This window comes from Terrapene carolina, unplaced genomic scaffold (assembly GCF_002925995.2).
Source record: "Terrapene carolina triunguis isolate 2854851 unplaced genomic scaffold, T_m_triunguis-2.0 Scaffold89, whole genome shotgun sequence".
NCBI lineage: Eukaryota > Metazoa > Chordata > Testudines > Emydidae > Terrapene > Terrapene triunguis.
In genome coordinates this window covers 33,722,353-33,735,639 of record NW_020664440.1, presented here as the reverse complement: position 1 = coordinate 33,735,639, position 13,287 = coordinate 33,722,353, and the positions used below count along the sequence as shown (strand labels likewise).

Here is a 13,287-nt window from a genome sequence, read left to right as displayed (position 1 = left end):
TTTTGCTTTAGATGCACCATTTCTCATCTACCACAGGTTGTTTTCAGAAATTGCTTTTCTTCACATAAGAAAAAGACATGGGCCTGACTCTAATCCTACTTAAACCACTGTAAATCAGAAGTAATGTCGAATTTTTATAAAATCTCCTTTTTTGTTGAAAAACAGTTGTCAGCTCTTCAGTGCTGAAGGATAGGAGATTGTACTGTAAAGAAGGCAGGTCTCCAAAGGAATTCGCCACATGGGAAGACTCAAGGACCTCATACAGTATTCATAATGTATCACACACTTGTCTCATCTATTTCAGGCTGCTGTGTTTTGCATAGATGACTCATCTTCTGAAGCAGTTACACTTGTTCTGTCCTTAGAAATATAAATGGTGTGGTGAGACATTCTAGCATTAGTATATGTAATTTTGTGTTTATCTAATTTTACTGCTTTTGTGACAGTTCCATGATTGTGCTTTAAATACTGAAAAGGTGCAACAGGACTTTTACCTTTGTATTCAAGCAAGTAAGTTATAAAGTGCAAGATTTAACCTACTCTGTACTATGTGTTTTGCTCAGAACACTGCATATATTATGCTTTAAAAAAAAAGAGAGAGAGAGACTAACTAAGAGGGGGGTGGGACAGTTCTCTTTTTTTCTTTTACTTAATAAAGATTTTTTTAAAAAGTTTTTTGGAGCCAGGTTTTGGCACACTCTGCATTTGGCCAGAAAACAGGTGCACATTAACACATCAAAAGCACTGTTACAGTGTGTTCAATTTCTGCCCAGCTTCTGCCTCACACTCATCCTTATGTGCAGATATATGTTACAGCAGGAGTAATCTATTTTAGAGGGGAAGGGATGAGGCTGGGCACAAATGTCCTAAAATACATTAACTACACCCACTTACAATTAGTCTTCACCTTGAAATGTCGCTACAGCACCATGTAAGGACAACGTGGGGAACAATCCACTGTGAGTTTTGAGAGAGCCAGTACTAAGGTGGAATAATTTCACTCTACTCTACTTCCTCCATCACTCAGGAATGTACGTATATGCATCTCACAGCCAAATTAGCCCCTTTATCTTAACTTTCCTGCAAAGATTTAGCAATATAAAATTCGGGATCTTATTGCTAGAAGTACCATTGTAAGGGCTCAGGCTTTAATCTCAATCCAGTGCAGTTATTTTAGTAGTAGTAGTATTTTTAAATCCAGAGCTACTGATGATTATAGCATCAAAAATGCTTTATAGACAGGACCAGAAACTCTTGTACAGGGAGAAGAGGTGAAGTGGCATAAAAAGATTGTTAGAGTCAAAGAAATAGAAGGCAAAGAAGCAAGTAATTATTCCTGCCAAGTTTTTATTGTGAGGGGATAACAGAGGGATGCTGTAAAGAGGGAAGGGAAATATGAATAGGGCTCAGAGCAATGGTTTCCACACTGTGGACCATGGAGCCTTCTTGCGGGGATATCCAGAACACTCACAACACTGTCCCCCGGGGAAGGAGGATGATTAAGAAAGCTTGAGTCAGTGATCCTCTCTCTTCTGTAGAACCTGAAAGGTTGGAGAACCCCAAACGGCTGTGCTTGGCACTCTGTAAATGCCTAAGAGGGTCAGACATGGGGTGTAAAAGCAAAAGAGCATGTCTTAAGAGTGAACTCTGAAGAAACTATTTGGAGAGAGTGTAGAGAGAATATATTCATAGAATGAGCTGCCAGACTGGAAATATGTCATCATGAACAATCCTCCAACCCAACAGCTAAAAACATCAGAAAGGGACCCAGAAATAAAAAAAATCTTTGCAAGGTGGTGACATCCATGGCAAATCTTAATAATCTTTACTGACAACTCCTCTTGGAGCTGCAATTTAATATAAATGTACACAATGAACAAACTAAGAGGGGATGACTAGGATCCATGCAAACCACAGTCCAGGATGTTGGGTCAGTGTAGGAAATATCATACATCCAAATTATGGTTCTTCCAGCCAATAGAGTGCTGGGATGCAGAATGCCTGGGGCATCTGAGTTGGGGGGTGGAATGAGGTGTGATGCCTACATAAGCCTCCTAGATTGCTGGGGGAGGGTGGAGAGTTTGCTACACTTGTACAAAAGTTGTAGCTTGTACTGACTGGTACTCTAGCTAGAGTGCAACTCGCTTTGAAGTACCCCCGTTAGGATATGCAGCACCCCACTAGTAATGCTAGGCTAGCCCCCAATCTTCCCCATGCTCTCCCAAGCAGCTGCATTATGTCTGCCTCTTGTTCCCATGAAGTGCCCATGAAGGGGAAGCCATATTTTGGCTTGTATTGCATAAATACTGATAAACAAATGGCAAAATCCACTTAGGCTAAGAAGTCAATTGATGGACTGGAACACTGCCCTACTCTCCACTCTTTCTGCTTTGCAGAAGTTGCTGCAAAACTAGACAGGGATGGGGGAGAAATTCAAGCATGGAGACAAAGTCACAGTGAGGAAATTGTCCTTAAGCCCCCTAACCAGCTAATAACTTATTCCCTCCTTTTTGTCTATGGTGAGCAAAGCCTACAATGGATACTACCTTTAGAACACAGATTTTAGAAACCTTTAGAAAAATAACTATTTGTGCAAGTAAAGGCTGCTCCTGTAATTACATGGGAGATGATCAAGCTCTTTCTGACCTTGGCTACATTACAGGTACAATCTTTACGTTAAGCTGAACTGTACTTGAACAAGTGCTTCAGTGCTCTAGGAACACAGGTTCTTCTTCAGTGTTGGACATGAATATCTTCTGCTTTTTCTACTTTCTTCTGGACTTAACCTATGTACTGTGGCTACTGGAAGAAATTCATGCTCTCCCACATACCAGCATGTCATAGTGCTGTTTGCTTTGATGGAATATAGTTTGGTATTCATGCCTCTAAAAACCAGTGAGACTTCATTATCACAAAACAACTGGTAGTGCTTTAACTGTCTTCTGATTCACTGGAGTTCTGTCTTTGGACAATGGAATAGATCCTTCTCACTGTAGCATGTGATAACTCCAAAGCTGTCTTCAGTCCTGTCACCAAGGACTGCACAGTAACACCAACCACAGGAGATGCTGGGCAAGCTCATTACATGTCATAAATAGAAGCACTGAGTTTATCATGAATAAACTAAACCATAAATGCCACCAGTTCCATACTGCTCACACTTTATTAATGGAAACTCCCTCTATTGCTGAATATCAGATCAAGTATTTAGTAAGCAGTAAAACACGAAGAATTCTTTTGTTTGGGCAATACAAATCCATAGATAGCCAAGCACTACCAAGATACCAGTACGTGGTCAAATATTAAGTGCTTTTTGGTGAAGAGATCACTTGTTCTGATGATTATTAAATACATAGAAATAAAGGATATGTAATATGCCATAAATGGTAGGTAAAAAAAACTTAAGGTGTGGTGTAAAGCCTTTTAGCTGCTAAGACACAAATTCAAGCTTTCAGGTTCTTGTGTTTTTCTTGCAACATCTAAAGCAGAGTTACATCCCATGAAAAGAACAATAGCCTGGCCTTTCAGGGGATGGGCTTGGTGATCTAATAGGTCTCTTCTATCTCTAACTTCTGTGAGTTTAGCATCAATTATATCATCATCTGCTGCAGGGGGAAACTTTGAACTCAGATTTAGCAAATACTTGAATAAGGGAATAATGTTTTGACCCTTTTAGTTTTTAAATGTATTTATTTGTACTTAAAAGTGTATGTATGACAGTTGCTTCTTGCACAGAACAGCTACTGAAGTCAAGAACAGAGTGCAGCATAACCTTAAGACTTGTTAAGTTGGCCACAATGTGGCTCTTCTAACATTTAATGTAACTGTAGGAAATGCATACTGTACACTACAGCCCTAATCCTACAAACCTGCACATCCATACTTTACCCCCATGAATAAAGTGTTGACAGGACTGGGATCCGGCAAGTCAGTGGGGGATCTGTTTGTGTACTTGGGGCAAACGTACCCATATTCTGTTACTGATTTGGGATTGCCATTCTTTTTCCTCCCCTCCCCAAACATTTCTGTTCTTCTTTAAAACAGAGTTCTTCATTTTTAATTAAATAAATTAAACCCTTTTATAAAATGTATGTCTATCAGTGCAGTAATAATCAGGGTGTGTTTGGCATTCATAGGAAATCGGGATCTAATCCTGCAAGGTGCTGAGTACCCTCCACTCCCAAAGAAGTCAGTGAGAGCTGATGGTGTTGAGCAGCTCAATTCTAAGATTCTAAGTATGTTTTAAAAAAGTTTTGTCCCCCCATATCAGCCCAACCATAAATTGACTAATCTGGGAAATAAAAAAGACAAATTTGTATTTATCTCACTGGAAAACATACGTTGTATTTTCTGCTATTTAAAGCCAAGGGGTCAGGGAGGGAGTTATCTGCAGTGACATGAACTGAAATATATGTTGATTGTGAAAATAGAAAGATGGAAAATACAGTGTACCTTGCCAATTATGTGCCATGACTAACATTACTTCACATCTCTATAGAGATCATAATTCATAGCTAGTAAAATGGAGAGCAGAACTCATCCTCTGACTACTTATCTCGGTCTGCCTTTTTGAGAGAGAGAGAGCGTGTATGGGCTTGATTCTTAAAACAGCATATGTAATTAATTTTAAAAGGCAGCTTTAAAAATTAAAGTATGACCATTTTTCCAGTTAAGGGCCCAAACCTGGGTGCTGAGAGCTCCCAATTTTTCGACTAACTTGAAATGAAGTTGAGGATGCTAAGTTAAAAATTCTTAGCTAACCAATTTAAAGAAATAGGGTGAATTGTATTTAAAAAGGTAAGCTGGAAATATTTCCCATCTGTGAAATTCTGAAATGCGATACAAACAGATATATTCCATTTCAAAAGTTAATTCTATTTTAAGCATATAAAATAGTTACTCAAGTCACAAATATTGTAAAATCAGACCCATCATTCTGGATTTCAGAAGATATGGGTCATCCCTTTTATATATCTTCACTTCTTATATGACACTATGTCAAAATGTGTTTTATGTAGTTATATTTTCTTTCAGAAAAACCTATATAGTAACCCTGCAATAGGCATTTAGTTACTCTACGTTCTAATGTAATGTAATCTTTTTGTTTCTCTAAAACATGTACTCACAAGATACATTTGAAGGCAGGTATGAGAGCCTTCTGATGTGAATTCCAACTAATGTGACCTTGGGGCAATGTTTTTATCTTACTGTGACAGTCACAGCCTAGAAAGATTGACTCTTTGGCATAAAGCAACATGCTGGGTTTTAGATATATTATGCCAGATTTTCAGCCTCGCCTCTGTTTTTGAAGGAGCAGATTTTTGCTTGTGAATAACTAAGTCTGCATTACTGCATATGCAAATACTATGCATATGCTAAAATATAGTGGCAGGAGATGAAAATCCAGCACATAAATGCAAGTCCTCATCCTACAGAGGAAAATGGTAAAATTCCCATTAATTTCACTGGGACCTGCATTTGGCCCTTTCAGTTTATCTTGGGGGCTCACGAGCACCAGTGGTTCAAAATATATAGTATTTGTCAATCTCTAATCTATCACTGGTTGCATTTGGAAAAAATAAGGTCTGTATTGTATTAATGTCACAATACCAAACAGAAACCTTTTGCTAAGATGGCAGCCTTGCCTGTTTGTTTCCATGGGCAAATATCTTCACTCTGACTATAGAAACTAGTTTAATTTTAACCTGCTTTCCTTCTGCAAATCATTTTAGAGTGATCTCCTAGGCCTGATATTTGCTCTTTGTAATTCAAAAAATCAAAAATTTTAAAGCCTGTCCCATGAAATTACCCTGGAATTGAATACCAAAAAATGTTGGTCCAAAGACGTGAGAGAAAAATAATTCTAATGAAATGATATAATTGAAAATGCATTTCTAATCTGAAAAGTGACTAAAGATAACTTTTTACCGAACAGATGTATGCTTACTGCAAGTCAGATCTATGCACATTAGTGGCAAAATAAGTGTTACAGTACTACGTTTTTCTCCTGCTACCTCAGGTATGGGGAAATGAGCTGAATTCTTTTCACTTTTGTGCATCTGCAAAACAATTGTTTTCTAAATTTCAATTACAAGGCTAGCTAGTTACACTGCAAACCCATGGAAGATAAGAGGGTTACACTGGTATTACAGAGGGCATAATTTGGCCTTCAGAATATTTGTCATTCATGGGGATGTGTGAGAATGGAAGACTCCACCTTTACTCAGACCACTCCAAGAAGTTTCTCTCCCATTACTATCATGAGACTATGTGGAATGTAAATCACTCAGTGAACAAGAGTTAAGGATGTTGCTGGAAGAGAAGCATGGTCTATTTGTCTGAGTATGTAAGTAAGTGGGAGCTAATAACTCCTAACACCTTGTCCCCTCTATGAACCTGCATAGATCACTTAACTTCTCTGACTGAGATTCTCCCTGAAGTTAAAAGTATTGCACAAAGTGCAAATCAGTGCTGAATTTGGCCTATTGTAATGCACATGGGCCAGATTCTGTTCACGTCACTCACAAGGGTAGTCCCTTTGACTTCTGTTGCACTACTCGCATGAGTAGTATGAGCAGGATAAAGGTCTGTGGAACGTAACTTTCCACATTATGGTGAGCCCTCATCCCCCCAACCCACACACGCACTCTGAGACTGCACATACATTCCCCCAAATGAGCCCTCATTCGTTGAACTCTGCCAGTGGTAGCAATGTTGTCAGCTATAGCGTAAGCAGGACTCAGCTATTTATCTGTCTCTTCTAATCATCCCTGCCTACTAAAGCTGCACTATTGCTGCCTTTGGTGGTGCTGCACTAGCAGTCAATCCCAGGTCCCATTTTTGCTAGCATAGGCAAGGCCAAGAGGATTGTCCATCACGATGGAAGTTATGGACACAATAAGTTAATTTAACAATGTTGTGGCAGATGTGTCACTCAGGATATTCTTGCTTTTGTTGTATAATGTACAATGTCTTCATTATTTTTAGGTTTTTTTAATATTCAAATCTGCAGTGAAATCCTTTTGTTTAAAGTTGACATTCTGCGTCTCAGGCCCATGCATGGCAATAGTGTCTTGTGTGTTTTTTGTGTAATAGGATCATCATGTCCTCTCTCCAAAGGTTGCGTTCAATGTTTTTCACAGGCAATGTCTCAATGAGGGGAGTCTCCACAGACTTGCCTTGAAATTGCTTTTAGTTTTGCTGTCATGTTGTTATGTCAGAGTCATAGGGTCTTAATAGACATGCGTTGAAGTTCTTCCTATTTAATGTCTGTCACAGGATCTTCAAAGACCTGCACTGAAGTTGGTTTTAGTTTTGCCAGGTTTCCATAGACTTCCATTGAATTTGCTTTAAACTTTGTCTTGTCACATTGCAAAGGCACAACTGTATCATAGTGTCATTAAGGTCATCAGAAACAGAAACATCTTTTTCCTTGTGTTCTTGCATCATCACATCAGCTTGATACTGTCTTATTCTGGGTGCAGTTAATCTCCACAGGAACTAGGAGTCAGGACTCAGTTATTTGAGAGAGTAACACTCTGTGTCCTGTCATAGCTATGGCAATTAGCAGGTTCACCTTTTCTTTGTGCATGATATTACACCCTCTGGGTTGGTCTGCTGAGTATTCAGTGGAAACCCCTCATGGTTGAATTTGCTCTTTCTGTGTTCCATGAGAGCCCAAATTTGAGCTTCATGTTGTTGCAAAAGACTCATCTGCATCGTCAGGCCTTTGGATCCTTTCTGACACTTCATTTGAATAGATGTGAGCAGAATCCTTGGACTGTCTTACTCTGAAGACTTTACAGCTCTGCATCCGACAAAGTGGGCATTCACCCACGAAAGCTCATGCTCCAATACGTCTGTTAGTCTATAAGGTGCCACAGGACTCTGCTGCTTTATGGCTTTGGTGATGGAAAGTCCCAAAATGCTGAAGTGTGGACACCATTATGCATTTGTTAATTTAAAAAACACTCATAATTGCATCACCACATCATCTGCACTGTTATTGACATTATCATTACCAATTGTTATGACCAGATATCCATATTCAAATGTCAGTAAAGTCTTGCTCTTGAAGGACAAACTATACTGTATAACACTAGAAATGAAATTTATTCAGTAAATGGGATGGGGACTCACTGTGAATATGTTTGGGAACCTAATACCTGAACAGGAATATGCCATGTTGATAGTGAATAAATTTAAGTGGTCACTAGCTATAATCCTTTGTCCAAAACTATCTTTGAAAGACAGATTAGCAAAGTTATATGTGACTGCCCCCAAAAAAGTTTACCAATAATAATACCTAGCTCTTATGTGGTGCTTTTCATTCATAGATCTCAATGATCTTAACAAAGGAGGTCAAAATCTTTATCCCTATTTTATAGATGGGTAAAGTGAGTCAGAGAGAGGGGGACATGACTTGCCCAGTGTTACTCAGCAGATCAATGGCAACATTAGGATTAGAACCCAGATCTCCTGAGTCACAGTCCAGAATCAACAAAAGAAAGAAAATTAAACTTGTATCGGTTTGGTTACACTTGCACAATATCAGAATTCAGACTACCAAGTAAAGACAAAAGTAATAAAACAATGATATCTCAGGATTCAGATTGATAACAAAACTGTATCTGATGTCATAGAAAGGTAGGGTTGGAGGGGACCCCAAAAGGTCATCTACTCCATCCCCATGCACTGAAGCAGGATCAAATATACCTAGACCATGCCTGACAGGTGTTGGTCTATTCTGTTCTTAAAAACCTCCAGTGATGGGGATTCTACAACTTCCCTTGATAGCCCATTCCAATACTTCACAGTATTTATAGTTGGGAAGTTTTTCCTAATCTCTACCTAAATCTCCCTTGCTGCAGTTTAAGACGATTATTTCTTGTCTCACCTATGCACATGGAGGGCAGTTGATTACATCCTCTAGAATAGCCCTTAATATATTTGAAGACCTCACGAGGTCCCCTCTCCCTCTTCTTTTCTCAAGATTAAACAGATCCAGTTTTTTTAAAGCTTTCCTTATAGGTAAGGTTTTCTAAACCTTTTATTACTTTTGTTGCTCTCCTCTGAACTGTTCCCAATTTGTCCACATCTTTCTTAAAGCGTGGTACCCAAAACCGAACGTAATAATCCATTCAAACCTTACCAGTGCTGAGTAGAGTGGAGCAATTACCTCCCATGTCTTACTCCACTTAATACACCCCAGCATGATATTAGCCTTTTTCACCACTGCATCACATTGTTGACTCTCATTCAATTTATGATCCACTATAGCCTCCAGATCCTTCTCAGCAGTACTACTGACTAGCCAGTCATACACATTTTGTATTGGTGCATTTAATTTTTCCTTCCTAAGTGCAGTACTTTGCACTTGTCTTTACTGAAGTTCATCTTGTTGATTTCAGACCAATTTGTCAAGGTTATTTTTAATTCTAATCCTTTCCTCCAAAGTGCTTGCAATTCCTCCCTGCATGGTGTCATCCACAAATGTTATAAGCATACTCTCCACCCCATCATTCAAGTCATTAATGAAAATATTGAATAGTAACCATTGATGACTACTCTTTGAGTATGGTCTTTCAACCAGTTGTTCACCCACCTTATAGTATTTTCATCTAGACCACATTTCCCTAATTTTCTTATGAAAATGTTGTGTGATACTATGTCAAAGGCCTTACTAAAATCAAGATATATCACTGCTTCCCTGCATTAGTTAGGCCAGTAACCCTGTCAAAGAAGGAACTTAGGTTGGTTTGTTATTATTTGTTCTTGACAAATCCATGTTGGCTATCGCCCTATTATCCTCTAGATGCACAGTAATTGATTGTTCGATAATTTGTTCCAGTATCTTTCCAGATATTGAAGTTAGGGTGACTAGGTCTATCATTCCCTAGGTCTTCTTTGTTTCCCTTTTTAAAGATAGGTACTATGTATAGAACAGTCAACATGAATATGCAGTTGTCAAGGTAACCTATTATCCTAGATTTACACACACAACTCCAGTTAGCATAGGAGTTGTATGGCTGAATCCTCACAAACTGATAGAATTTCTTTTGAGGTACTTAGTATAGTATTAGTACACATATATGCCCATGTTGTAATCATTTAATGATGCAGTGGTATTTCAACAAGTTCCATTACAGTCATTTTGAATTTGCATCCTAATCTTAGCACAGACACCACAGTGCCACTTTAAAGTCACATGGCAGTCATCTAATAGAGAAAGCAGAATGATGTCATGCGGTCAAATGTTTTTATTGCAAATTGCAGTTGTGGGACCAGTGGTATCCTGCCAACTTCCAAGATAACAATTTTAAAGATTCAGCCATACTGAGAAATATCATCAGTGGTCACACATTAACTAATATTTTAGTACCTTTTACACTTATAGCATTCTAATGCCAATCCAGAGTAATCATGTGAAAGGAATGAGAAAGTAGAGATCTATAGCTACTACTCATATAGAAAAATATACAAGTGAAAAATATTTTGAAATTAATATTAAATTGCATTGTTATTAGTGCATTGGTTACCATATGGGAGATATTTTAGGTTTAATATTTCATATTGCATGTATCATTCCTGTCCCCATCCCAGTATTTATGATAACAAATGTGAGACTTTTTCTTTTATCTTATCTTAGTTGTGGGCATTAAGTCTGGCCTTTGTCTTTACTAGGTATAGGATTTGCCCTTCTTAACACAGCGGAATATTAGCTTAGATGATTGTGAATTGTAGTTCATACTGGTTCTTTACAGGGCTTAGGGAGATGGAAAGAACAGTTGATAAAGGGGAATGGAAAACAGTGAGCAGCTTAGAGAAGCCTAGGAACTGAATCTGTTTTTTTCCATCTTCTTATAAAATGATATTGTCTGAATCAAATGTGCAAGGGTTTCCACACATGTTGATACAGACAGGAAACAGAGAAGATCAAGAAGACAATCTGTGGAACACAAATGGTTACACTAATATTTAGTGGCATTCAAGAGACCCACTATTTTTCAGTGAGTTAACTCAGCCATAACAGTTTGCACTGAAATCAGACTTGCCATTAAAGGATCCCAGGAATGTACTCCTGAGCTCCAAAAAAGCTGCATTTTTGCATGGGATTGATTGTCTTTCTTATGCACCTTGCTAGCAAGATGCATATAGTATGTTTTGAAATGCAAGTGTAAACACTGTTTAAATCTGAACATCGTTGCTTATGCATTTTAAATGAGTTTTGTTCATTATGGTCCACATTCAATCCTGGTATAAGGACTGAAGTCAATGGAGCTACGCCAGGGATGAGTTTGGCCTGATATGTTTGAATACACCTATCTATATAAGCATTATAATGGGTAATTAGATATGAGGTAACACTTCAAAGATGGATCAAATCCACTTCCTTTAATATCGACTTTCTTTAAAAGTACCTAAATATAGCCTACCAGCTAAATCAATTTTGAAAAAAACTGACAGTGTTTACACAACATACCACAATAACTCTGCATGTTTGTTGCTCTTGGGCACATACATTTTCTTTTTACAAATATATATGTAACTGTTAGATTAGAGTGGTCCAATCCTATCATTGAGGTCAGTCAGACACATGCCTGCATAAATCAGTGGCTGGAATGAGCCAACTCTATAGAAGCAGTTATAGTCTTCCAGTGTAACAGACACATTTTGAGAAGGATTCACTAATGTTGTATGCCTCAGTCTTTGGGTGACCAAGTTGAGACATAGTGCCTGATTTTCAGAGGTGTTGAGAACCCATTGGCCTTCAGTAAAAAAATCTTTTTATGCCTATTTAGACTTCTCCCTGTTTTTGTTCTTGCATAAAAACATGAGCATTGGAAATCACATACACATACGTTAGAGTAATACTAAAACATTTACTTAAACCTGCCTAAGTGAGGAACTTCAGATATATAGATGCCAATGCTGCATTCTTTGTGTACCAATCCCAATGACTTTGATGGGCATCTTGGGTGCACAAGGAATGCGGTACTGGTATTATAGTTAGGTCATATCCTGCCCTGGTCCACCTGCCCTGGGTGGATTAAGACAAAGTAGGGCCTGAATCCAATCCAACCAAAGGGCTTCTCAACGAACCAAAGGCCCTGCACAAAAAAGCAAAGAGCCCAGTACTCCTGGTGTAAAAGTGCCCCTGGCACTCTTGGCTCCTTGCAGTGCCAATGCTACATCTTGCTTCCCCAGCCACATAGAATACCTTAGCTCTCTATTATGACAGTGTTTCCTCCTCCAATAGATCCTTGAATCTAAACTTGTTGGGTCCCTGGGTACTGTCACAGTCCAAGGCATAGAACCCCAGAACTGTGGACTCCACTGTCGGACATGGAACTCATATCGGTATCAGTGACCATTTTTAATTGTGAATTGAAAAGTGACTATGGCCCTTTAGGCTGAAATTTTATCCTTAACTCTTCTCATTGTTCCCAAGTATGGCATGATCAACAAACACAAAGAAGCCCTCAGGTGCCATAAGTGCTGCAATACATAGGTCTGAGGACAGTGTTTCCCCCTTCGTTTGAAATTTCCTCACATCTAAATTTGTATTTTTATTGCTGCTATTTGAGTGCAATTTTAAAATGTTAGTACAAAAAAATCAGCATGTATGATTGACAGAGATGAGCCCAAATTGGAAATTCAGATTAGAACCCCCTTTGACTGTGGATGTCGTTCAGACTTGAATGCCCAGATATTAACCTAAGGCTTGGGCTGGGTTGAATTCTAAACTGGCAGGTGTGTGTTTTCTGATTCTGTTTTTGAAGGGACCAATCTCTCACCAAATAAATAAGTTTTCATGAGCTTCCTGGTCTAAATAGTGGGAATCTCACATAAGGCACTGACCCTGTAAAAGTCCACCCTTTGGGGCTGCTATCTACAGAGAATGGCTCTTGAGCTTTCTGTGTGTAGAGTCCAAAACTTAGCCTCTCTTCAATACCCTATCTGCCAACAAAACCCATAACCAGATCCAAATCTCCAAGTCCTGTTGTGTGTTGTACATGCATGAAAAAAGGCACAGGCTTTACAAGTATAGGAAGGTGGAATATTTAGAGGAAGATGGCTTTTTATTTGCTTTCTTAGAGTATTTGAGAGGGTTTCACTAGATATCCTATGAGGAAAATGCACAGATATCTATTTTGGTAATCCTAGAGAAAGGGGCGGGTGAAAATACATTAAAGGGAATCAAGTATCAGAGGGGTAGCCGTGTTAGTCTGAGTCTGTAAAAAGCAACAGAGGGTCCTGTGGCACCTTTAAGACTAACAGAAGTAT

The 13,287-nt window shown here is 38.7% G+C and overlaps 1 protein-coding gene across 1 annotated transcript in view; it reads right to left on the bottom strand.

The window, feature by feature from the left end:
- LOC112112749 (protein Wnt-7a) overlaps positions 1-13,287 on the bottom strand; it is a 50,205-nt gene that overhangs the window by 34,826 nt on the left and 2,092 nt on the right. Inside the window, exon 3 of the mRNA XM_029911203.1 lies at positions 8,427-8,478. Coding sequence (XP_029767063.1) covers positions 8,427-8,478 — 52 coding nt within the window. The remainder of the gene's footprint in view (positions 1-8,426; positions 8,479-13,287) is intronic.